Raw genomic sequence first — 27781 nt, 5'->3', positions numbered from 1 at the left:
CACATATAAAACAGAAAAATACACAAACACACACTCAACAAATATGCTTACCCCACTACCAATACATCACAATTACATAGAACATTAAAATCGATTCCCCATATGCAATAAATCGCTGTGAACTACACTACCCACAAGGCATTAAACCACCATGATCAGTGCAACAACCTCCTTTGCCCAAATGCTGCAGAAACGATCGAAAGTGAGTATAACCGGGATTTAACATAGGGTATTGAAGATACAAAGTAACGTCACAAGCTCTCCCTACTGATCCAAATGGAGGCCTGAAATAAGTTAACCCCCCTCAGACCGTACCATTCTTACCATTAAACTTAATTAACTAAACAGAAATCATAAAAATGTAATTTTATATCCCACCTATAAAACATGAAAATACATAAACACACACTCAACAAATATGCTTACCCCACCACCAATACATCACAATTACATAGAACATTAAAACCAATTCCCCCTCCGAAATAAATCGCTGTGAACTACACTACCCACAAGGCATAAAACCATCATGATCAGCGCAACAACCTCTTTCGCCCAAATGCTGCAGAAACGATCCACCGTGAGTATAACCGGGTTTTAACATATCGTACTGGAGATACAAAGCAACGTTTGCACCTGTTAAAATGCATATAACAGTTCGCAATTATTAATAGTGAAATGTAAGATTTTGTTTTGATGGATACAACTTTAACCAACAAACAAACATGAAACAGACACCGCAGGACGCATATATACGCGTGTAAAAAGACGCGCATTTCCCTCGCTTCATCTAAGCGAGGTGTACCGCGAACTTTGGGGCGGAGAATTAAAAACAGAATTAGTTCATACTGTAAGAGTTTGGAGACTGAAACTGTTTATTTAAAAACCACACAGTATACAATTAATTAACCATATCAAAACACTGATCAGGATTTACTTCTCATCTGTAAACTTTGATACCACCCAAGTATGGCTGTATTGCAAGTGACAGAAGTGCATATAGATAATTATTTTACTATGCACAAATAATGCATGAGAAATTCGTGCAGGTCCTTTTATCGTTTACATTTGTAACATTATCCAATGTAGCCTACAGAATGAAAAAATCACATGATAAACCTTCAAGCAAAAAATCATAATCCATGGTTTTTGATATTTTCCACTGGGGTCATGGGTCACGTATTCTGAGAAGCGTTTATAAAAGCGTGACCTGAATCCATAAACACATTTGAGGCAAAGGTCACTGTACTAAGTTAGAGTAAGTACTTTTTCCTCCATATGGCAGTCTCTGTGGTGCCAAAGGAAATGCCTGCATTGAACAGGTGGACATATGTCCACATAATGAAAAGAGGTCTGCCGCAAAGAATGTGATCAGAAGTCACCAGGGCTTCTCAGCTTTGACACATCTATCGCCTTGTTTTCATTTGAACCAGAGAGTCAGGTGTACAAATGGAACTTTAAATTTAATAACTGTAGTTACATGTGCAAAGGAATACTTTCATACACATCTCATATCGCCAGTCTTTTTACTAATCTTTCTGTGCTATTATCCACAATCTCTCATACCTACTGTTAAGAACCATTAAGCTCCGTCCTTGTAGACCACATAATTGGGATGTGTGAGATCTAATGAGCGGGGTTAAAATGAATGCACCCCTCCTACTCAAATTAATGACATAATAGTTTTGCGTCTCTTGGCTATAGGTTCACCCTAATTCACTTTTACTCATTAAGTTCTGAAGAGCATTTTCATAGAATATATTTCTATATATTTTCATATAATATATTATGGTTTGCATGTTCTCCTCGTGTCTGTGTGGGTTTCCTTCCACAGTCCAAAGACATGCAGGTAGGCTAATTGAAGACTAAATCGCCGAAAGGTATGAGTGTGTGAGTGAATGGTGTGTGTGCCCTGCAATTGGCGGCCTGTCCAGGGTGTATTCCTGCCTCTCGCCCAATGCGTGCTGGGATGGGCTCCAGTACCCCCCGCGACCCTGCTCAGGATAAGCGGGTATAGATAACGGATGGATGGACAATCTCAAAAATAGAATTGTTAATAAATGTAAATACTACATTAAATTTCCAGAGAATCTAGATGAACCTGAATTTCTTGTGACACAACCTGGACAACATTACCAGATGATAAAATGTTAAAAAAAAATTTAAATGATCAAACTTGTCTGATCCATGTAGCAAGTGGCTCCTGCCTTACCCACATTTTTCACTTTCTTTTCTGTAGGTCATACTTATTTAAAAAACAATATTGGAGTTATTGGTTCAGTAACTGCCTTTAATTGCAAAGTGTCAAAGCCTGTTATAATCTATAAATATATTTTCATCTGAAATGGGGTGTGGGCAGAAGCCTTGTCCAACGTGCATTTCACAGAAGAGAGAAACAGCAAGACACAAGGCTCCCAAGCCAGTCTATCCGACTTCAAAGCAAACACACTTCCGAAGCAGACGAGAGAAACAGTCCAGGCTGTAAGAGGCTGAACTATTACTGTCTGTTCTTAGCAGGGGGAGAGACAAGGGCAACATTTACTTTATGCAAGACTGCAGATGCAGCCAAATAAATATGAAAAGCAGTTAGAGGAAATGGTCTTGACTGATATTTATGCCACTGTTTTAATGTAATGTAAGCTATTTTGAATTTAATATTATATCTGTAATCTGTTGCACTTTGTATTGGAACATTTTCAGTATTTCAGAACATGTTGTTTAGAACATTTTTAGTCAGTTTGTTCAGGGTTGTCTTTCGGCCTGTTCAAGTTCTTGCCAATTCTTTAAACCTAAAGCAAGCTGCAAAATGAAGCAAGTAGAATCTACCCCACTTTCTCTATAATTACGGTTTTATTATCTGTTGAAAATTAGGCACGCTGGAATTAACTGTCTACTTTCCACATGTCCCTTTGGCTTACAGTTCTATAAAGCTGTATGTCCCATTTTGGCTCATACTGTCCTCCCTGGTGCTGGCATTTAATTTCTTCTGGTGGGCTGGAGTCAGCTTGCTGGGGCTTGGACAGGACAGCTAGAGTGCTTTCTTAATGTCCCTCACATTATTTGATATATTAGGTGCCATTTCCTGTTTCATCCTGCACCAGCAATCAAGATGCTTGAGTTGTCACTGGGCACCTCCAATTTATGGTGCCTTAAGAAGCAGAAGACTTCCAGATGACCTAAAACTGGCTCCTCTGTAATGAGCCAAGGTCCCCAGAATAAGAAGCTGATGGCTTGAGGAACCTCCTGAACGAGGCGAGTGCTGAGGCCTATCAGGAGAGGTCTGGACCTGATTACAGAGATGACTTTCAGAAATGGCACAGACTTCCTAGAAATTAAAAACATTAATGTGTTCAAGGGCAGGAAGTCACCCACTTCCGCTGAAAAAATGTGCGTCTTTTCACAACGGAAAATGTACATTCCCTGCTTTTGAAGACTGTTCTAAAATGTTTTAAGAGAAATCTGGAAAATAGTATTAAAATAAAAACAGTAATCAGTGCCACGCCTCTGTACATCAGCATTTCTGCCCTAGATTAAGAAATCGGTCTCCTTCTCAGCAGCCTTGAAACTTCTAAACCCCACTGCAGAACTGCGTGTACCTTTGTGTGATACTTAGACCACAAAAAGGGTATACTGAGCCCTTTACCTGCTAGTGCAAACTATATGCATTCATAGCTAATAGTATTGTAAAATAGCCAACAAGGGGATACCTTTAGTCTCCCTCATCAGTAGTTTTGCTGTCCCCCTTCAACAGACTTAAGTGCGAAAGGCTATGGCCCAGAGCTTTTCAGAGAAATGCCTCAAAAACCTAGACATAACTAAGCAAAAATGCCTTGACTTCGTAAAAGAGACTATAAAGTTAAAAAAAACTTGAACTGCAACTATTACCAGATGAATTATGCTGAAGTATGGAGTGGTTAGGTAAGATAACACTAACACGTTCTGCTTGCGTCTGGCTCCACACAATCCCACAGTAAACAACCCATCTGTTCATTACGTAGCTGCTTTACAGTGCATGCAGTATGGGGTGTGATCCGAAGGAGTTCCTTTTAAAGATTACAAGCCATAGTTATTGGCCCAATAAGTTGATAGAATCCCAATCAGACAAGCCAGGCCTGTCCTTGGTCTACAACCTCCCCAGACATTCACATGTCACCCCCCTGCTCACTGACCTCGTCTGGCTGCCTGTTATGGCTAGCATCAAATTTAAGACTTTGGTGCTTGCATACCAGGCAGCTAAGGGGTCAGCACCAGGATACATCCAGAGGATCATCAGACCCTACACACCAGCCAGACCTCTCCGTTCTGCCACCTCTGGACGCTTGTCACCTCCCCCTCTTCGTGTCTGTACTTCCCGTTTGTACTTACGCGTCTGCTGTCATCTGATTACCTTCAAGTGCAGACTAAAGACTCATCTCTTCAGGCTGCACCTCTCCCCACCCCTCCCTAGCCTCTAGTTTAGCTCAGTGTGCCTAGTTAGGCTAATGCGATCATGTTCGTTTTGTATTTGGCAGGATTGTTTGTTTGTTTGCTGAACAGGTTACCCTACAAGGTTGGAGTCCTGATCTGTGGTCACTTCTGGCACTACGATCTTTACTTCACTCTAGTGTGTTTTTCTGCACCTCTGCGCCTTGAACTAATGCACTTGTTGTACGTCGCTCTGGATAAGAGCGTCTGCTAAATGCCTGTAATGTAATGTAATGTCCACAGCCAGACCCAGCCTCTGATCGCCACTTTCATTAATAAAAAGATACCCTGAGGGCAATTATACATACAACCCTGCAATAAATTAAAAAAACCTCTTTGTCTAAACTATACAAAACTAAAGAGCTGCTGCGCCATCCTCTGGGTGAACTGCACAATGCCTAACTCAACGCAGCCAAAATATTACTGATGTGCGCTAGAAAGCAGAAGTCCATCTAGTTAACTTGAAAGAATAATGCACGACTAAACTTAACGTTTTGAAGTGTATTTTCTTATAGCCTAAAGGGATAATTTTTCCAACCAAGGTTTGCAAAATATGATCAAGAGGAAGTTTACCAGCGGATTGAATACAGTGTGACAGCAAGCTGCAATAAATTTACTGATCTCTCTTAAGGACATTTAATGAAAATACTGTTATCCATTTATTATATATTACTAAATGAATTCCATATATAATTTAATAACTTCCATAGCCGTGTTTGGTAGGAAGAGGTTAAACTTCCATCCATGTTCACTTCACTTCCTGACTCTCCCTATATTTGATTAACTAATTGTTTTTATAAATGTCTCAATGAGAAACTCAACTGTATGATTAGTCACTTGACTGTGCTGCTGGAGGGCCTAGGAGGACCCCTGGATGATAGCCATTGAAATACTAGTTTAAATCCTTGCAGGTCACATGGTGCAGATAAACTGGTGGTCCTAATTATAAGCGAAGAAACCCACTAAGGTGAACAAAACATATATTTCAAATCCTATCTTTTAAGCATTGTTTACTTTTTTTAAATGTTTAATTTGGTTCTGGTATTTTCTGGGAAGACGGTGACAGCACTGGGTGGAGCTTGTGTGGAGACAGCAAACTTGAGGTCTGGCATTGGGAGAGTAATGGTAATGGAAAACTTGAGTTCATGCACATATACAACCACTGCTCAAATCCTCTATCATTCATTGGTCACAACTCAAAACAGAAAGAAAATGCAAAAAACAGATCTAGTGTGACTGACACCAGAAAAGCTTTTCCCTTTCTATGTTGACATTTACGTCATTTTCCGCTGACATTTAACCCAAAATTATAGGGAGATCAAAATTTCTTTAAGAGTTATGAATAGATACATTCTGTGTACAATACATTATTTCCAGTGAAAAGCAGTTCTGATTTTGCTGGATATGAGGTATTTTTAGGTTGTTAGAAAGATTGTCTGCACTGAAAGGGCAGACAAATTTGTGTACACAATAAATCAATACAAATGTTAAAACAGATGTACTTAATTGAATGCATCAAAGGCGACCAATATAATTTGATGTGTATAGTGCAATCACATCAGATTATTATAGATTTTTTTCAATCATTTTATGCATGCAAGCCTCCTTAAAACCAAAAGTTGAAGCCACACACACACACGTGCACACACGCACACACAAACCCAAAAACCTTTCTTGGTGAGCATTCTTGCCCATGGGCTCAGTGTCCAACTCTGAAAACAAATAAGCTTTGATATTATCCCTTGGTTTCTTAATTATATGCATTGTCTCTGTAATAACTTTGTCTTCACTCATATAAAAAGTCTGACAATGTTCAAATCCAACTTTGAACAAATCATGTGTGAGAAGAGCCATCTAGTGTTCAATTTTAGGCTGTGCTGGACTTTTAAAGTAGTATTACATTAGTTGTGCACTCTGTTCTACAGTACATACATGTACAACTAGAAAAACTTCTGAAACTATTGCAGAGGTTTTCTGTTTGGTGCAATGTCTTACATAATTATTAACACCCTTGATAAAGATAAGCAATGAAGACTGCATTAAATTAACAATACAGATGTTGACAAATGAGTGTTCTTTCTGAAGTTTTCTGAAATTGGTGAAAGTATATTGGGGGGGGGGGGGGGGGCGTTTTGACTATTTCACCATACAGAATCTTTCAGTATCATTCAGTCTGCACTTGTAGACTGCCTTTCAATTCAAATCACAAATTTTGATACTGTTCAAGTCTGGAGACTGAAATAGGCATTCCACAAGTCATTTTGTTGTCAATTAATCATTTATTGGTTCATTCTATCTCAATGTTGGTTTCATCAGTCTATAAAACCCAATTCCAATTGAATTTCTAATGCTGAGGACTTGCATTAGAGGTAGTGTATTCCTTGCAAAGGGAGTGTGCACAAAGTACAGAAAAAAATGTACGCATGTTTTTGAGAAAATTTGTTTAACAAAATTCTTTTCTCTGAGTATTGTGATTCTGATTGTATTTCCATAAAAATAATATAATTTCACAATTTTGAGCATACAGTATAGCTTATTATGAGTATTGTTTGTTGCAAATAGCCTTATTTGCTCATCTTTTTCACAGATTTTAATCATTTTGGATGATTCTGTACGCTTATGTACAGTATCTAAACTTTAGGTCCTAAAGTATAGTATGTTACCATTGTCTACATCCATATTTATTTCTAATTTATTTATAATTAATATCAAGTTGTTGAAATGTTTTTCTTTATGGTAGACACTATGCAATGTTGGTAGCTGGAAGCAACTACAGTAAAACACATACAGTGAAATCTTGGGTATTACATGGCTTGATTGATTGCTCTGAAGGGGCTTAGGTAGATAATGTGTTTTACACCCATGTATAACCAATAGACGGATTATATATTAACAGGGCCAGCATTACTTCTTTTCCAGTGCAGGAAGACATCAGATTCCTTCAAACATACTGCAGTATTGGATAGAATTAATGCAAGATTTTGCGTGCCCATTCCAAAATGCTGACCCCTTTTATTTTATTGGTGATACAGTAGCACACTATTCCAATTGACTTCATTTATGGTGGCCTTTCAAGTTGTGATGGCAGTAGGCATAGATAACTTATGGCAGAGTCATTTGATGTATGTATTGCATTTGTGACTCCTAATGTCAATTCCTCCTAACAGAACAGAATGTAAATTATCTGTGTGCAAACAGGATATACTGAATCATGCTCAATGAATTAGAAAGTTAAAAATTCAGTTGCAATAAGATATTTATTAGTGGAAGATTGAAACATGATTTAAAAAAAATATATAAGTACTTTAGGAAAAAAAGTCATATAGTGCATGGGCAGAAAATATAGGGCTATTGCAAAAGTGCTTAAATTTCATTTATAGACTATGGCACACAATGCTCATATGGTTGGTTTAATGAAAAGAATAAAGTGCAGAAATAAATACACAAAAATATATTATGCCATTCAAGGCCATCTTAAAGATTTATGCACTTGTTCATACTGTACTAGATGCGTGTCAAAGCAAGATATTTATTTGTAGATAAGTAACCCATGTTTGTTCGCTGTAAGGTACATTTGATGCTTTATGAACATTTCCCACATTGCAAGTCTTAATTGTGGCAGCTGCTTTACTGGGTAAGAGCAATTAATGAAATATTTCTGCAGTCACTTCAATAGTATACAACATAAAACTGCAGTAATTTTTCATAATTTTTCCTGTATGCATCATATAATCTAGGAAAAATGTTTTATTCAAATTCAAAAGATGTAAATAGAGATGGGTGCAGCTGTCTGCTGATGGAGCCATTTCATCTGGTACCAGGCATATTGGGGAAATTAGCCAGCTGATACTTCTGCTAATGTCCAGTGGTGATGTTCGGCAGCCTCTCAGCGAGTAGTCTGCAGGTGAGTCTACCAGCAGTGGGAGAGCAGCAGTGACACCATGGCCAGAGAGGAGGCTGTGAGCACACTGGTCATACGGGAGACTCCACTGGGGGATGCAGCTGGATGTGGAAAAAGCCATTTCAAAAAGGTAAGTGGAGGATACTATAACCTGTATTTTTATCTAGCGGTAAGCCTGAATGAACCTTGGTACAGTACTGTCTGTCCATGTGTAAACTAACCATGGGCTCAGTAGATGTGATTTGATAAAGATATTTTCAGAAAAGGAAATAACCTGCCATAGTTTAATTAACAGTCTTGCTTGTTATGTAAAAAGGTATATAACAATAGCACCAGTGACAAAACTCACATGTGATTACAATGGAGTTGGGGTCGATGTCAAATGAGATTTGTGAAGTGGTGATGGCATTTCTCAAAGTGCTGACAATCTGTTCATTACTGGGCAATGACTCTGTAGAGTTGAAGACCAGATCAGCCTGAGTGATGATTGATCCTGCCCTAGAAACAGACAGACACAGATATGAAACACTAGAAGTATGTTACATAATATATTATCCACACTCATAAAAAAGAATAGCATTTTGTTTCTGAAGCCCCTCTTCCTCACTTGAAGCAACCTTACTGAAATGTGGACGAATTGACATAGTTATTCACATCAGTATAACGGGGGAAAAATCACCTGAAACTTTTTACTATCGCAAAAAGGAAGGACGTGAAGGCACTTGTATATACTGGTTCAATCTGAAAAAGAAAGATTTAAAAAAATCAAACTTAATATATATGGTTTCATATAATTAGACATTTGTTGATGCATTTTGCTCTATAATTGGTCCATGGTTTTTAGTTAGCTGTTACACATCAAATGAAGTATAACATGATTTCCTTGCAATATCAACAGATCAACTTTCCCATGATTTGACAAGAATATCATAGTCTTTAAATCAAACCTAAGTTGTCCTTTATTGATTTGGTGTCACAATTTAGCTGTGAATAATAAAATGTACAGTTGCTTCTGTACAAAGTTGCACTTTGCCTCGCTGTAGACATCGTCTCTTTTCCATATTGTAATCCATGTCCTCAAGTGTCAAGGACAGGGAGTAACACTGTTCACAGCCACCCACCTGTTCTTTGGTGAGTTTTGATCTGGCTTGAAAAGCTTCTGAACTTTGATTTAAGAGATCAGACACAAATGTTTCTCTTGAAGTAAACTCTATCTGGACAGTTGGACTTGGGGTGGCAGTGCTGGCTGAGGTGGGTGCTTCAGTCACAGGTTTGGCGCTGGATGGAGTGATAGTAGCTGTGGTGGTGGCTGTTGCTGTTGTCAGTCTTGTTGTGGGTGTTGTAGAAGCGTTGGCCACACCTTCAGGTCAACAAATATTAAGAAGAAATTGTGCTTTAATGCTATCAAGATGAGAAAATCATATAGTTTACATACATACATACATATGTGTGATTTCATGAAGTAACTTACGCATAACCCTTATGGAATCAGCATCTATAGTAAGATTGAATCCATTCAGAATGGTTGAATTTGGGTTGGTCACTTCTTCTTTCAAGGTCACCGCCACATCATTATTGCTGGGTAGTGCTTCAGAACTGGTCTCATTGAAAATGAGCTCCACTTCCACGTCTGTCCCTTCCATTCTGACCCTAATAGGCCTGAAAAGGAAAATAAAACATTGTTAACTTTGGTAGAACAGCAGACTGCACTCAATGCATAATCTGAATTTAGAAGGATCATTGATTTAGCATTACTTGAACAGATAAACATACTACATGCATGCATAAGATTGTATGTCTAAATATATCCTAAAAATATATAGACTTATTATTCAGTTTTGCAGAAAATTTATGGGTCCATTTTCAGTCTTACCTGAATGCTATGACGACAGTTCTGATGAAAAGAAGGCCATATCGTGTTCTGTAAATTGCATCACACTATGCAATAAGACAAAAAAAGAGGAATTGTAATATTTCAAAAAGGTGTTCAGAAAAGATTACTGTTACTTGCTGACTCAGTAAACTCTGACCTGAGATATATCTCATCTGGATTAAAAAAATAATTACTTGTAAGAAGTTATGCGCTGTGGAACAGGTGTGCAGTTTTCAGATGTAGTGCGTAATTGTGCTGCAAAGACTAATTCAATTATAATTCAGATTCTAATTAAGTACAGTTCCTGAGTGCATCAATCAACCACATTTTAATTGTATATACTTCTTGCGGTTACAAAACTGAATAACAAGATTTTGCCCATAAAATACAGAGCTGGAAGTGTACACCAGTATATTCTTAAAACTACTAAACCAATGATTATTAGAAATACTACTATTCTTAGAACTAAATAGTAATTCCTTGCTCAGGCGAACAATGCTTTTGATTCGGTGATACACATGCTGCACTTTTTATTTTGGGACTGTTTAAGAGCTATATAGGGGACAATAGCTGATTGGTAAACTAGACTGATAGGAAGAAAGAGAAATGCTGATTACCACTCTTCATCCTTTCTGAGAGTTTAGCATCATATAATGTAATTACATTTAAAAACATGTACATTTTAATTTTAATTCATATTTAACTTGTACAGTGAAGCAGGACTAAATTATGTGCTGATGGATCATCTTGTTAGATAATATATGAAAACTCAAACAAGGTAAGAAGTACTGAAATATTGACTTACCACTGCAACAACTGTTGCTGCTAAAGCTTGAAATTCTGGTGACTGGTTGTTTTCCAGTGCTGGCACAAATGGAGCTATCAGGGTCACTTGAATGAAAAATATTGGAACTGGAGGTGGAGGTGGGGGTGGAGGATTTGTTGTCCTGGTGGTTGTTTGTAGAGTTGAGGTTCTCGTTGTAGTGGGGGATAATGTGGTTGTTGTAGTGGGAGTTTTAGTAGTGACCTTTATAGGTGATGTAGTTCTGATAGTTGTAGAGGAGGCTGCCATTGTGAAAACTGTAGTGGGACCTGCAGCTGTGATTAGAGCAGCTGTAGGTGTTACTGGAGGTCCAGTTGCACCTGCAGTGATACCAGGTGTCAATGGGGACATGGTTGAAGTAGTAGAGTGGGTAATCAGTGAGTCTGCTGTAGTAGGACCTGACGTTGTAGTTGTTGGAGATGTAAAAGATATTATTGGAACTGTAGTTTTAATAGTTCTAATAGGAAATGCTGTTGTAGAAGGAGATGCCGCTAAATTAATGGCTATTGTAGTAGGACCTTCTTCTATGGGAATTGTTAAAATAGATGTTGGTTCAGGAACAGTAACTGCGGGTAAAGTAGATGCAATGGATTGACTGTCAGATGTGGCGGGAGCTCCAGGTGAGGTCATTATAGGAAAAGAACCATCTGTAGGTGCTTCAGCTGTGTTTGCTGCAAAAACTGTGGATGTGGACAAAATTGGAGCTGCTGTTTCACCAGCTACTGTTTTTGTAGGAAGAGGAGATGTTAAAATCTCAATCTTTGTTAACTGTGTTGTGGTAGTAGGAGGTATAGTTGTTGTGGAACTTATTGGAAGAGAATTTGAAGCCTTAGTTGTGGTAGTTGTAGGCCCAGAACTTGTTGTTGATACTTCAGCTGTGGAATGGAGAGAATTTGTTGAAGCCCCAGTTGGGTTAGTTGTAGGGACAGAAGTCATTGTTGGAGCCTTAACTGTAGTAAGGAGAGAACCTCTTGTAGCTATGTCTGTTGTGGATACTGCAGTTATATTTTTTATTGTGGCAGGAACAAAAGTTGTAGCTGAGACCTCAGGTGTCGTAGATATTAGGATAGAAGTTGTTGCTGAAGCCTCCATTGTGGTGCTTATGGGTACCCTTTTTGTAGTGGATTCATCAGTTATGATAGTTGTAGGGACATTAGTTGTTGTTGAAGCCTCTGTTGTTGAGATTTTAAGAGAAGTTGTTATATCTAACAGTGTAGTGGTAGTTGTAGGAATATAAGTGGTTGTAGAAGTTGTGGTTGTTGTAGGTACAGTTCTTGTTGAAACTTCAGTTGTGGATATTGTTGTTAGAGAAGTCAATGTTGAAGCCTGAGTAGTTAAGCCTATGGTAGTTATCGGTGTTGTTGTTGATGCCTCACCTATCAAAGTTGTTAGGAGCGAAGTTGATGTAGATGGCTCAGTTGTGCTAGTTGCAGAAACAGCTGCTGTAGAAGCCTCGGTTGTGCTTGTTAAAAGAACGGAAGTTCTGGATGGCTTCAGTGTGGTAGTTACAGGGACTGAGTTTGTTGTAGACTGTGTCATTGTGGTAGTTATTGGGACAGAAGTTGTTGATGAATTGTTTGTGATTGTTATAGGCATGGGAGAGAATGTAGAAGCAGTAGTATTGGTAATTATATGTGCTGGTGTTATTGTGGGATCCGTTATGGCAGTTAAATGTGCAGAAGCCGTTGAAGGCCCTGTTGTGATAGTTGTAGGGACTGATGTTGACGCTGTAGCTGTAGGGACAGCAGTGGGCATAGAAGCCTTACTTGCGGTAGTTACTGGTACTGTTGTTGATGTTCTTGAAACTTCAGTTTTCATAGTTGTATGAAACAAAGCCTCTGTTGCTGTAGCTGTAAGGACAGGACTTGTTGAAGCATCAGTCTTTGGACTTGTAGGGAGAGGAGTTACTGAAGGTAACTCTGTTGTGATAGTTGTAGATGCCGCTGATATCATATCTTGTGGTACAATTGTTGTTTTTGTTAAAACCTCAGTTGTAGTTATTGGAACTGAAGTTGTTGTTGAAGGCTCATTTATGGTAGTAGCAGATGGGGATGTGATGACTATATTGGGAGCTACTGGTACAGCACTAGTACTGGAAGAGGCAGTTATACCAAGAGAGTCTGTTGTAGAATCCTTAGTTGTGGTAGTGGTTAACAGTGAAATCATAGTTGAAGCTTCGGCTGTGGCAGTTATAGGTGCTGCTGTTGTTGAAACCTCAGTTATAGTTGCTGGTACCAATGTTGCTGTCGAAGCATCTGTTGTTGTAGTGGTAGGGGGCAAAGTTTGTGTAGATGTCTCATTTGTGGTAGTAAGAGGAACAGAAGTTGTAGATCGTTTAGTTGTGGTTGTGGTTGATGTGGGAGTTATAGGGACAGAAGTTGTAGATAGCTTGATTGTGGTTGTAGCTGTGATAGGTATAGGTATGGACGTTTTGGTCATTGTAGGAACAGAAGTTATTGCTGAAACCGCAGTAGTAGTTCTTACAGGTATATTTTTTATGGTAGTTGTAGGGGCAGAAGTCATTGTTGAAACCTCATTTATGGTACTTATAGGTATATTTGTTGGGAGAGCTGTAGGGATAGGAGTTGTTGGAGCCTCAGTTGCAGTTGTTATAGGGACAGAGGTTTTTGAAGCTGTAGTTGTGGTAGTTGGACGGAGAGTAGTGGTTGTGTCTGTGGTAGTTATGGGCACAGTGTCTGAGGTAGTTATGGGGACAAAAGTTGTTGGACCTTGAACTGTAATTGTAGGGGTAAAAGCTGAAGTTGAACCTCCGGTTGTGGTGCTTAAAGGAACCGAACTGGAGACATCAGTTGTGGTTGTTATAGGGACAGAAGGTGTAGATAGCTTGATTGTTGTTGTTCGGACAGATGTTGTTGATGAAGGCTCAGTTGTGCTACGTACAGATGCTGTGGTCATTGAGGGGACAGAAATTATAGTTGAAGCCTTATTTGTTGTACTTATGGGTATAACTGTTGTGACTGTTGAAGGGACAGACGTCGTTGGAACCTCAGTTGTGGTAGTTATTGGGACAGAAGTTGTAGATACCTTGATTGTGTTTGTTGTTGGGACAGATGCTGTTGATGAAGGCTCAGTTGTGCTACGTACAGATGTTGTGGTAATTGTAGGGACAGAAGTTGTTGAACCTTCAGCTGTTGTAATAGTAGCTGCATCCACGGTTGTGGTACTTAAAGGAACAGAACTTGAGACATAAGTTGCGGTCATTGTGGGGACAGAAGTTATTGTTAAAACCTCAGTGGCAGTACTTACAGGTATAATTTTTATGGTAGTTGTAGGGACAGAAGTCATTGTTGAAGCCTCATTTGTGGTACTTATAGGTATAAATGTTGTGGTCGTTGAAGGGACAGAAGTCATTGGAGCCTCATTTATGATAGTTATAGGGACAGAAGTTGTTGAAGCTGTAATTGAGGTTGTTGGAGGGAGAGATGTAGTTGAATTAGTTGCAGTTATGGTAGTAGTAGATACAGTTTCTGTGGTAGTTATAGGGACAGAAGTTGTTGAAGCTTCATCTGTTTCCATTGTAGGGATAAAAGTTGTTGAAGCTTCAGCTGTGGTACGTAAAGCCTCATTTGTGGTACTTATAGGTTTAATTGTTGTGGTTGTTGAAGGGACAGAAGTTGTTGAAGACTCAGTTGTGGTAGTTATTAGGACAGTTGTAGATGGCTTGATTATTGTTGATGTTGGGACAGATGCCGTTGTTGAAGGCTAGTTTGCCAGTACGTGTTGTGGTAGTGTCGGGAAGTTGTTGAACTTCAGCTGGTTGTAAGTATAGGATTAAGTTGTTGAGCTTAGTTTGGCACTAAAGCTCATTTGAGGTTCTTTAGGTGTGTGCTTGTCATGGTGAAGACAGGTCGTTGGAGCTTCATTTATGGTAGTTATAGGACAGAGTTTGAAGCTGTATTGAGGGTTTGGAGGGCAGAATTGTTGGTGAATCTGCTGCAGTTATTGGAAGTGTAGATAGGTACGTTTTGTGGGAGTTATAGGACAGAAGTTGTTGAAGCTTCAGTGTTGCCATGTAGGATAAAGTGTGTTGAAGCTTCAGTTGTTGGTACTTAAGCTATCTGTGACTTAGGTGTATTGTCATTGTTGAAGGGCAGATTCGTGGAAGACCCAGTTGTGGTAGTTTTAGCAGTTAATGTTGGTATTGTTGAGTGGACAGATGCATTGTGTAGGCTCATTGTGCTATGTACAGATGTTGGGTAGTGCGGACAGTTGTTGAACTTCAGCTTTGTAATTGTAGGGATAAAGTGTTGAAGCTTCAGTTGTGGTAATTAAGGCCCATTTGTGGTACTTATAGGTATAAATTGTTGTGGTTGTTGAAGGGACAGAAGTCTTGGAGCTCATTTTGGTAGATATAGGGACAGAGTTGTTGAAGCTGTAATTGATGGTTGTTGGGGAAGATGTCGTTGTGATGGCTGCAGTTATGGTAGTAATAGGTACAGTTTCTGTGGTAGTTATAGGGACAGAAGTTGTTGAAGCTTCAGCTGTTGCCATTGTAGGGATAAAAGTTGTTGAAGCTTCAGTTGTGGTACTTATAGGTGTGCTTGTCATTGTTGAAGGGACAGAAGTCGTTGGAGCCTCATTTATGGTAGATATAGGGACAGAAGTTATTGAAGCTGTAATTGAGGTTTTTTGAAGGAGAGATGTAGTTGAATCTGCTGCAGTTATGGTAGTAATAGGTACAGTTTCTGTGGTAGTTATAGGGACAGAAGTTGTTGAAGCTTCAGCTGTTGCCATTGTAGGGATAAAAGTTGTTGAAGCTTCAGTTGTGGTACTTATAGGTGTGCTTGTCATTGTTGAAGGGACAGAATTCGTTGGTGACCCAGTTGTGGTAGTTATTAGGACAGTTGTAGATGGCTTGATTATTGTTGATGTTGGGACAGATGCCGTTGTTGAAGGCTCAGTTGTGCCATGTACAGATGTTGTGGTAGTTGTCGGGACAGTTGTTGAACCTTCAGCTGTTGTAATTGTAGGGATTAAAGTTGTTGAAGCTTCAGTTGTGGTACTTATAGGTGTACTTGTCATTGTTGAAGGGACAGAAGTCGTTGGAGCCTCATTTATGGTAGATATAGGGACAGAAGTTGTTGAAGCTGTAATTGAGGTTGTTGGAGGAAGAGATGTAGTTGAATCTGCTGCAGTTATGGTAGTAATAGGTACAGTTTCTGTGGTAGTTATAGGGACAGAAGTTGTTGAAGCTTCAGCTGTTGCCATTGTAGGGATAAAAGTTGTTGAAGCTTCAGTTGTGGTACTTATAGGTTTAATTGTTGTGGTCATTGAAGGGACAGAAGTTGTTGGAGACTCAGTTGTGGTAGTTATTAGGACAGTTGTAGATGGTTTGATTATTGTTGATGTTGGGACAGATGCCGTTGTAGAAGGCTCAGTTGTGCCATGTACAGATGTCGTGGTGGTTGTCAGGACAGTTGTTGAACCTTATATGATATAGTGACAGATTGTTGAGCTGTAATTGAGTTGTTGGAAGAGTGTAGTGATTGCTGCAGTTATGGTAGTAATAGTACAGTTTCTGTGGTATTTAGGACGAAGTTGTTGAAGCTTAGCTGTTGCCATTGTAGGGATAAAAGTTGTGAAGTCAGTGGTACTTATAGGTGTGTGTCTTGTTGAAGGGACAGAAGTCGTTGGAGCCTCATTTTGGTAGATATAGGGACAGAAGTTATTGAAGCTGTAATTGAGGTTTTTTGAAGGAGAGTGTAGTTGAATCTGCTGCAGTTATGGTAGTAATAGGTACAGTTTCTGTGGTAGTTATAGGGACAGAGTTGTTGAAGCTTCAGCTGTTGCCATGTAGGGATAACAGTTGTTGAAGCTTCAGTTGTTTGGTACTTATAGTGTGTTGTCATTGTGAAGGGACAGAATTCGTTGGTGACCCAGTTGTGGTAGTTATTAGGACAATTGTAGATGGTTTGATTATTGTTGATGTTGGGACAGATGCCGTTGTAGAAGGCTCAGTTGTGCCATGTACAGATGTCGTGGTGGTTGTCAGGACAGTTGTTGAACCTTCAGCTGTTGTAACTGTAGGGATTACAGTTGTTGAAGCTTCAGTTGTGGTAATTAAAGCCTCATTTGTGGTACTTCTAGGTATAAATGTTGTGGTCGTTGAAGGGACAGAAGTCGTTGGAGCCTCATTTATGGTAGATATAGGGACAGAAGTTGTTGAAGCTGTAATTGAGGTTGTTGGAGGAAGAGATGTAGTTGAATCTGCTGCAGTTATGGTAGTAATAGGTACAGTTTTTGTGGTAGTTATAGGGACAGATGTTGTTGAAGCTTCTGCTGTTGCCATTGTAGGGATAAAAGTTGTTGAAGCTTCAGCTGTGGTACGTAAGGCCTCATTTGTGGTACTTATAGGTTTAATTGTTGTGGTTGTTGAAGGGACAGAAGTTGTTGAAGACTCAGATGTGGTAGTTATTAGGGCAGTTGTAGATGGCTTGATTATTGTTGTTGGGACAGATGCTGTTGTTGAAGGCTCAGTTGTCCTATGTACAAATGTTGTGGCAGTTGTCGGGACAGTTGTTGAACCTTCAGCTATTGTAATTGTAGGGATTAAAGTTATTGAAGCTTCAGTTGTGCTACTTATAGGTATAAATGTTGTAGTTGTTGAAGGGAAAGAAGTCGTTGACGACTCAGTTGTGGTAGTTATATGGGCAGAATTTGTTGATGGTTTTGTCGTTGTTGGGGCAGATGCTGATGATGAAGGCTCAGTTGTGGTAGTTATTGGGGTAGATTGTCTTGAATATGCTTCATTTGTGCTTGACAATAGTACTGTTGTGATTGTAGTTGTATGGACAGAAGCTGCTGAAGTCTCAGTTTTGGTAGTAATGGGGACTGCAGTCATGGTCGTTGGAAGGACAGAAGTGGTTGAAGCTTCAGCTGTTTTAATCATAGAGATGGAAATTGTTGTTGAAGTATACCATTCAGAATTCAGAATACTTTATCTCAAAGTGCAATTTTTGATTAAGGAACAAGTGACTAGATAGGATACAAACTGCAAGTTTTTTTTTAAATGAGCAAGACACATCTTACCTGTGCATACAGGTACATAATCTTCACAGCAGTCATCAAAGCGCTGACATCCTTCATCACAAAAGCAGGTTCCAATAAAACAGGTTTGATCAGTGCCTTTGCAGCAGGTTCTTTTTGAACACAGTCCTTAAAAAATAAAATTGTATAAGATTAAAGCATACAAACCCATGGTAGTTATCCAAGTTAATTATGTCAAGATCATTTCACTTTATTTAATATTATATTCATTATTTTATATTATCTGTCTAGTCTCAGAGTAATTATAAAGTTTTTTATGATGCACATTAATATATTCATTACATTACATTACATTAGAGGCATTTAGCAGATGCTCTTATCCAGAGCGACCTACACAACGTTTTACATAGCATTTTACATTGTATCCATTTATACAGCTGGATATATACACTGAAGCAATGCAGGTTAAGTACCTTGCTCAAGGGTACCACGGCAGTGTCCTTACCCGGGAATCGAACCTGCGACCTTTCGGTTACAAGCCCAGTTCCTTACCCACTGTGCTACATTCACAATGCTTTTTAGATATGGAATTACTGTATATTGTTGAAAAACACTATAGACATAGCTCATTATCTTAAAAATGTGAACAAACATGGCAATCCAAATGTAAAGTCATATAATATGGTCCTGGGTTATTTGTTTCCATTATGGGTACTATGCATTGTACAATAGAGTCTACCAGTGTCTCATAATCTTCAGGATGAATTTGACCCAATTTTTCCACAAAAATAGTAAATCAACTTGTACTTATACAGAGAAGGCTTTTTCAGATGTTTCAGAATACCCCATAGAAAAATTCTACTTTTGACACACACATATCAGCAAGTTGAGTAGTCATTGAAGGTTTTGCTAAAAACCCCCAAACAATGACCTCCCTTTTAAAGTTGCTTCTCTTGCAGCCATGCTAGTCACAATTATAGGCAGCTATACTGGTGCAACATCTGTGCATTTGACCCTATGCATGCTAGTATTTTATTTGCTTTTTTAATGGATAATCCACATGTTGTAGGATCTGTTCTGAACATTCAGTATATTTAATGGCCCTCTTTAACCCGGATTTTACATTTTTTGAGTAGTACTTTTAGAAAATGGGCATTGGTCCAATCTATTAAATGTTCTGCCTTCACAAACTAACTTCTGGAGAAGGTGACGCAGCACCAAAAAAACCCCCAAAAAACAGGAGTAGATACTTTAACCAATGGGTAGGAGCAAGGGAGGGAGCTGAATTATTCAAATTCAACTGCACTTGAAAATTATAGTACAGAAGACAACTTTACAATAAATTGCATAAAACGGGAAGCTCCAACCAATATATCAGTGTCTATTCAGGCAAAAGCGAAAGCAAGAAAATTATTGACAATAGATTTTTTGAAAGACAGCAAATACTTTGCACCCTTAAATACTTGATGAGCAGGAATTCGGAATAATACACTAATATGTATGCACAAAATACCTCCCAAACGAATATATTAATAAACTACAACAAAAACAGTGGGTGCATATATTGCATATTCTTTTGCAGATGGCATAGAAGTATAAAACATAAAAAGAGTTCAGCAACCTCAATTAAAAATGAAATCCAAGCAAAATTAATTTGAAATATTGTCCATTCATGCTTAAAAACTTCCCCTGGCTCCTTTTCCGTCTATTACCTATTAGAAATAGTCATGCTAAAAAAATCACTCTGAAACTGTATCCTAATTTAACATTAACTTGTTCACTGTAGATCAGTTTTAAAATGATTTTATCAAACCTTGAAATCTACGTTATTTCCTAATTTATTCAACATTTCACTTGCACACTAAAAAACTTTTTTTTAATCTCTTATTCTTGTATGCTGCTTTCTCCTTTTTTATGATTTTTCCCTGGAGATATGTTTGGGGTTGAATCTAAATTTCTATAATGGGAAGGTTGGGGTTACTGTAAAGCATTCTGGGAAATTTCACTACCTGAAGTGTGTAGTTTTGTGAATTGTTCCTTTGGGTCAAATCAAGGGTTGAGGTACTGATTTCATGTACTTCACTTGGGCTCTGTCCGAGTTGTACTGAATCGTACTACATACTAATGAGTATGCTTGCTGAGTACTCTGGTTGGAAGAGAATGTTGCCAAGTAGCTGAAATTTTCTCTAAATGTACCGTACTTAAGATCCCTGGATGGTGTACTTATTTCTAGGTACATACATTTCTAGGTACATTTTTCTGAGTACATTCAGAAGCAAGCTTTTCTGGAAGAAAAGAAAATTTTGGTCTCGTAATTATGATGTGCAGCTTCAATTTAAAAATGAGGTGCAGCTTAGCTGACCTTTCTCTTCAACAACAACAACGACATGAGCTAGAGAGGGATGTCTTATGAGACTCCCACAGTACGGTTGGAAAATACCATGAAGGATATTGTTCACATATTGTGTGTCACATACTAGGCAGTATGCAGTTCTGTATACAGTATGATTGTACAGAGTACACAAGATGCAGTAGATAGACCTCTGATTTGGACACAGCTTTGCTAATGGTTTGGACTGCGGTCTATAAGGACAATCTTCCAGTTTCCAAAGGGATGTGGAAGTGGTGTGTGAAAGTGTGGGAGGGCATGACATTTCACGGATTGGACCTCAGCCATTGTATAATTTGAGAAGTCCATGACAAAGGGTTTGTTTAGTCATGGATATAAAAAAAGCATTTAATTCAGAAAAATGAACAGGTTGTTAAAATTCTGCGATTGCAATTGTGGTTGGAACAAAAACCAGCATACTTAGGGGTCTCACAAGACCAAGGTTGGGAACCCAAGTAGTAGAAAATAATTGCCAATTAAGGGTAAATTTAATATTACAGCTCACAGATCTAGACTGTATCCGTGTATATAGGGATATATACTATATCAGAAATGGCTATGGCATGATACTGTGAGACCCATTTGAACAAAATGTCACATGAATCAGGAGTATTTGAAAACATATTACATAATCCACACAAAAAAAACTATAAAGGGCATATCTTTTAATTCATTGGACTTATCCTTCACTGTAGAATAATTTTAACAGTAACTCTAGTGTTTATGACAGCATTAATATAAAATGGTGAAATTACCTTTAACGATCCTTCCTTGAGGTGGAGTTGTGGAAGTTGTATATGTTACGTCAGAGAAACCTGTGTCAAATATAACTAGTAAGAAACACATCGTTTTGGAAGTTGCTGTTCTGTAACTTAGTTTATATATACCAATAGACATATACAAATGAATATGTAAGTGCATTATTATTTTACTGTTGATGTAAGGACTTAGTGATCACAGTAACCAGCTACAAGGCCTTTGCATTGCTATAGCTCACTCTGCTTCACTAGTAAACTAGCTGAGCTACATCTGCTACATAGACATGTTTATTGAACCATTCTAAAAATGTTTTAGCATGCCACAAAAAACATTCTGGAATGTCTCTAAAGGGAATCACGCCTAGAGCATTATTTTCTCTTATTATAACATTGTTATCACAGAACAGAATTATTCACTGATAGTCTGTATGAAACAGTTGAGACACTACACACTGTACTTCAAAAAAAAAAAAAAAGAATTAATAGTTATTTTTGCTATTGTCTTTCTGTATAAATTATTCCTGGAGTTAAGTACACAAAAAAAGCTGAAAATCAAGCTTGCTATCTCACAGTTCTCTAGAAATACAATTCCTTCACATGTATTTTACATTCTTGGGCCAAATACCTGGCCTCATACTTTCACATACTTGAACCTAATGACTTAAAGGTAGCATGTCCATATAAACACGTGCTAAACATGTGTCATTACACATTGCTCAAGACCTACTGTATAGATATAGATCTGTGAAGCAAGTACTATGGTATGTGAAGAAATGTATACACATGTATGTGTGGCATTTGGTCCGCTGGAGAGGCAGATTGGTCTCAGCTGCGCCGACTGGTGGAGAGAGCACACAAACCTGGGCTGCGTTTGCTAATCAGCCCAGGTGCTTAAAGGTGTGCTGCACTCCACAGTTCTGGGCCGAGACCGGGAGGTCACACGGAGAGCGCATTTATGATTTTAGTTTTGTTTTATTTCGGAGTTTGATTCAAGCAAAAAGCAAAGACCAAAAGAAGTAATCCTCAGCTGGGATGCTGGAGGAGCTGGAGCCGGCTGGGAAGGCGGCCAGCTATGGGTCACACCGTTTTACTTTCTTTGGTCTTTGTTATTTTAGCTTGTTGTTTTAGTTTATTATTTTGGCCTGGAACCTGTGAGGGCGAAGGGTGAAGATGGTGGTTTATTTGATTTCATGTTTGTGTGGGTGCGCTCTCTCTCTCTCCATGCGTCAACCAATGGTGTTCCCCGGCACTGCCTCCCAGGGGTGTCACGCTGGCGTGATAGTATGTATTACTCACATTTCAATACCAGCAATATCTGTAGGATTCCTGTCTTCATTGTGTTTGCAGTTGTAATCATTCGCAATTGTCTTCTGTAGACCCTGGAACAGAGGCATGAATCAACTTTGTGTCTAACTTCTAAGTCAAAACTGATAATGATTTTAGGCATCAGACCTAGCACTATTTGTTGAAAGTAGCTGACACATTGATGTAAACATGCACAGAGGTCGACTTTTAAAAAAATTCTATAAATACTTTATTTGGGTTGGGGCTATGAAGTGGATCTTTTTGAATTTTGGATTCTCCTGGCTATGAAACTACTTAAGTCATCTTTTATTAACAGTGCTGAAGTGCATTTGGTGTTATTCTTTGCACTCCGAGATAAAATGATTGCTTGATTAGCAACTGTGGAATTATAGTTAGAAACAATGATTGTAAAGCTGGATGCTTGCCATAAGCTAGCTATTGTTTTCAAATAATGGAGCCACCACCTGCAGCACTTTTATTCTTGCTAGCAAGCTAAATATGACACTTATTGAGATGTCTCAGACTTCATATGATGGAACAAACTCATGTCTTTATTACACGTGGAGGAATGAGGCTATTTGTCTTGCTTGTTGTTGGTGGGGTCAAAAAGGAAAGTCTTGGTGCCTGGATGCTAATCTTCCTTTATTCTGTTTGCAACAAAAATGAACTAACATCTATCCATTTACCCCTTTTAATGAATGACATACACATGCAGTAAAGGAAAGGCTAAACAGTAACACTGGACGTAAAAGCATAGGTAGCACTGTTGCCTCACAGCAAGAAGGGTTTTGAATCCAGCCTGGGCCTTTCTGTATTGAGTTTTCATGTTCTCCTTGTGTCCATGTGGGTTTCCTCCCAGTCCAAAGACATGTAGGTAGGCTAATCGGTGACTCTAAATAGCCCGCAAGTATGAAATGTGTGAGTGAATAGCATGTGAATTGTGTGTGTGCCCTGTGATAGATTGGCGGCCTGTCCAGGGTGTATTCCTGCCTCTTGCCCAATGCACGCTTGGATTGGCTCCAGCGACTCCCTGTGACCCTGCCCAGGATAAGCGGGTATAGATAATAGATGGATGGGTAGACATCAAAGCAAACCGCCAAAAATAGCATGCTCACATACACTACATTTCTAAAAGTATGTGTGCGCCTGAACATCACAACCATATGTACTTGCTGAACAATTCATTCCAAAACCATGGGCATTGGTATCGAGTTGGACCCCCCTTTACAGCTCTAACAGCCTCCACTCTTCTGGGAAGGCTTTCCAGTAGATTTTAAAACATGGCTGTGAGGATTTGCTTCCATTCAGCCACAGCAGCATTAGTGAGGTTGGGCACTGATGTTAGGTGTAAGGCCTGGCACACAGTAGGCATTCCAATTCACTGCAAAGGTATTTTATGGGGTAGAGGTCAGGGCTCTTTGCAAGCCATTAAAGTTCTTCCCCACCAAACTCAGCAAACCATTTCTTTATGGACCTTGCTTTGTGCACGGGGGCATTGTCATGCTGAAACAGGAAAGGGCCTTCCCCAAACTGTTTCCACGTAGCTGGAAGTGCACAACTCTCTAGAATGTCATTGTATGCAGTAGCATTAAGATTTCCCTTCACTGGAAGTAAGGGGCCTAGCCCAAACCATGAAAAACAGTCCCAGGGCATTACTCCTCTTCCACCAAACTTTAGAGTTGGCATGATTCATGCCGGTGCAGTTTGCACAATGCATTCCACCAAATCCAGATTTGTTTGTCAGACTGCCAGATAGTGCAGTGTGATTCATCACTCCAAAGAACACATTTCCACTGCTCCAGAGTCCAATGGCATTGTGCTTTACTCCACTCCAGCTGACGCTTGGCATTGTGTGATCTTAGGCTTATGCATGGCTGCTGGCCAGGTGTTGTATAATTTTGGAGCATAGTGGATAAATGCAGTGTAAACACACACACAGTGCACTCTGTTGGCTCTGCACTCCAGTCCAGCATATTGGATTTGAAATTAAACAGTATGAGGTACAAGTACAGGCTGCTTTAATTTGCAAGTATTTACATCCACATCCATATTGAGGGAACCATGTAGGAACTGCTGCCCGTTTTATACTTAGTCCGCCCATACTGGGGGACCAAAAGTAATTGAAGAGCTGGTTGCTCAATTGTTTCTTGAGCTGTGGGTTGTTGCATCAATACTTCATGCACAAGAAATCTAACAAATGGTCTAGAGGTGATTCTAGGTGTGCATTTTGAGAGTATGTCAGAATCAGTTGGTGAATGCACTGGTAAGCTCAGTAATAGCAAACAACCTGGTAGACCAAGGAAAATCATTGTATTGGATGACCGAAGAATACTTTCAGTTGTAACTGTCAAACAGCTCAAAAACACTCTCCAGGATGGAGGCATAAATTAAAATAGAGAAGACTACACCAGCATAAACTCAGAGGACTCGGTCCAAGATGCAAACCACTCCCTCAAGAACAGAACAGGCGGGTTACAGTTTAAAAAACTGCATGTTAAAGGGGAATTACACTTTAAAACACATCTGGGCTTATTTTATTTCTAATTTTCTTCGAATGAATGTGTCGACCTTCATTTTTTGATTAGTTATTTCATTTTGTTAATATTTTACAATGTTTTGTTGCTTACCTTTACAAATTCAGGAAGTAGACCTAGGCAGCATATCATTGTGCGACTTCAACGCTATGCTTTTCTTCGAAGGAGAAGAAAAACCTGAGACCGTACTACTATGTGGACTTGCGCTAAAAAAAATAGGTCCTTGTTTCTAGCGTTAGACATTTAAAACGAAATAACTAATGGAAAAATGAAGGTCGACACATTCATTAGAAGGACAATATAAACAAAATAAGACCATATGTGTTTGAAAGTGCAATTCCCCTTTAAAAACAGTCCTGCAACAAAGTCTTATGGACATATTAGATGAGTATTAACATGTACCAAAGTTATGGAAATAGAAAAGTGTGGAGAAAGGAAGGAACAGCTCATGATTCACAGCAACCCCCCCGCCATCCTTGAAATATGTAGAGGGTAGTGTTATGGCTTGGGCACTGTCTCACTTGTCTTCATTGTTGATGCAACTGCTGTTGGGAACAGCAGGACAAATCCTGAAGTGTACAGAAACATCACATTGGCTCAGATCCAACCAAATGCCTCAAAAGTCATTGGACAGTGCTTCACCTTGCAGGACAATGCCCCAAACACACTGCTAAAGCAACTAGGTAAATCACTCGCTCTGAATCCAATTGATCTTTTTTCACCTGCTGAACACACAACTGAAGGAAAAAATCCCCCCAACACAAACAAAAACTGAAGATAACTGCAGTTCTGGCCTGGCAGATCATCAACAAGGGAGATACCCAGCATAGTGATGTCTAGGCATTCATTTGAAAGCAAAGGATTTGCGACCAAGTACTAAATATGATGACTTTATTGAAGATTATTTAAATTTGTCCAATTACTTTATTCCCCTTAAATGGAGAGGGGACTATGTATAAAAAGGGCTGTTTCCTACATAGATAAAAAAATTCCTACATAGATAACTGCATATGGATGTTAAATACCCTTAAAGCTGATTTCACCTCATATTCATTGTTTCTTTTCAAATCCAATGTGCCGGAGTACAGAGCCAAAACAACAAAAATTGACTGCTATATACACAACCCTAACATTTACCATTCACCATTTGCAATGCTCTTTTCAGGCTATAAAGAAGGAAAACACCAGATTATTATTATTATTATTATTATTATTATTGTAGGAGTACAGTAATATGAGTAAAAGTGCATGTCATACTCACTACACAAGTGTTCTCTCTCTTGACTTTGCCTTGACAGGATGGAAGTGAGGAGAATTCACTCTAATCCAGTTTAAAAGCTTGTCCTATGATCTCCTGTAGTGTATGTTAATTACCAATGACGTCCTAAACCAAAAGTGGGCGAGTTGGAAAAACCTGAAGTTAAAAAAAAAAAAAAACATGGTAAAATGAATCCGCTTCAGCCAGCATTCATTGGTAAGCTCCCTCTATTGATTGCACACATGATACAGTAGGAATGACATGAATGTTATTAAAAGGTAGAATTAGATATTAACCCTTGTATAAAAAATATGGGGGGGGGGGGGGTGTATACATGTATAACAACAAGAAAACATAAAAATAACAGTTGTCAATACAATACTTTTGAATATACCACTGTATATCACAACAATAGTTAGAACAATGGTTCCTACAGTCATTTTATATTGCGGATTAATATTTGAGAATAACCTGATATTATAATTAGAATAACTTTGATATTGCAATTTTATTGAAATGTAATCTTATTTGCACTATTTTTTGTTTGTAATATATTCCATTGCATTGATTAAGTAATATTCAATGGGACACTTCTGTTCTGGTTAATTTTGTCTTACAGATGGTATGCCCAAACACAATACATCCTTTAATACACAAAAGAATGAGTGATTCATCAGGAGAAATTTAAGATGCAGGTTATGCATGGTGTAGAGTTTACTTTTTCCAGAATCTTATTAAGGGCATGCATGTGGGTAGCCTCAGAGGCGGGAGAAATGTCCTCATGTTACGTTAACTTCTGTGTGGGTAGAAAATCCCATCTGGCGCACCTCATAAAACAATGAATTCACCCTTAACTGTCTTGTTGTCTTCATATTATGCATGCATCTTGTGTTCACTCTAAAAAAAAAAAAAAAATGACCCACCCTCACCAAACCCCCTGTGAAAAAACCTCTTTATTGAATTTTAAACCCTAAATCAATGTTTCTCATGAACAACCTGTAACTCATCAATAAATCAGTGAATAACTTTCCTACTTCATGACCCAGATGGACTGTATTGCTTCAGTCTACAACATCATAATTGATTTTATTTATTTTTTTCTGCCACCGGCAGCTCTATAGCTCGGTCGGTCGGTTTTTTGGTTGGTTGGTCCACAAAAGTGTCCCACCCCGTAGCGGCCACAGTTTTCGCCCCAGGAGGCTGAAATTTAACACGGAGGTTGGTCATGACCGAAGGTAGAGCTGAGTAACTTTCAAGCCAATTGACCAAGAGGGGGTGTGACGACGGGCATGGCCTATCACAAAAAGGCGCATAACTCCCGAATGGATTCACAGATTTGCACAAGATTTTGTGGAAAGGTTGGTCATGAGCCAAAGAAGAGGTCACGTGTTTGTGTGAGGGTGTGTGCATGGATGCATGCGTGTGTGCGGTCGCAGCTATTGCGGATTCTCGCTTGTCTGCTGTAATAGAT

The 27781-nt window shown here is 38.9% G+C and overlaps 1 protein-coding gene and 2 long non-coding RNA genes across 4 annotated transcripts in view; 1 reads left to right on the top strand and 2 right to left on the bottom strand.

The window, feature by feature from the left end:
• The first annotated feature begins 479 nt into the window (after positions 1-479).
• LOC135252717 (uncharacterized) overlaps positions 480-27781 on the top strand; it is a 35412-nt gene continuing 8110 nt past the window's right edge. For both annotated transcript variants that reach the window (XR_010329462.1, XR_010329461.1), the window contains exons 1-2: positions 480-577; positions 8283-8492. This is a non-coding gene — a long non-coding RNA (uncharacterized LOC135252717). The remainder of the gene's footprint in view (positions 578-8282; positions 8493-27781) is intronic.
• On the bottom strand, positions 8330-14777 carry LOC135252714 (mucin-2-like). The gene is made up of 7 exons (XM_064331130.1): positions 11041-14777; positions 10236-10300; positions 9834-10021; positions 9484-9722; positions 9042-9103; positions 8712-8860; positions 8330-8463 (listed from the first exon to the last, which is right to left on the bottom strand). Exons 1-7 carry the CDS (start codon positions 14593-14595, stop codon positions 8372-8374), a joined length of 4350 nt encoding a protein of 1449 aa, XP_064187200.1. The 5' UTR covers positions 14596-14777; the 3' UTR covers positions 8330-8371.
• Positions 18109-26630, bottom strand: LOC135252718 (uncharacterized). Its single transcript, XR_010329463.1, has 4 exons — positions 26314-26630; positions 22510-22592; positions 21211-21270; positions 18109-18234 (listed from the first exon to the last, which is right to left on the bottom strand). It is a non-coding gene; the product is annotated as an uncharacterized LOC135252718 (long non-coding RNA).

Source organism: Anguilla rostrata, chromosome 4, assembly GCF_018555375.3.
Source record: "Anguilla rostrata isolate EN2019 chromosome 4, ASM1855537v3, whole genome shotgun sequence".
Classification (NCBI taxonomy): Eukaryota; Metazoa; Chordata; class Actinopteri; order Anguilliformes; family Anguillidae; genus Anguilla; species Anguilla rostrata.
This window is presented reverse-complemented; position numbering and strand designations above follow the sequence as displayed.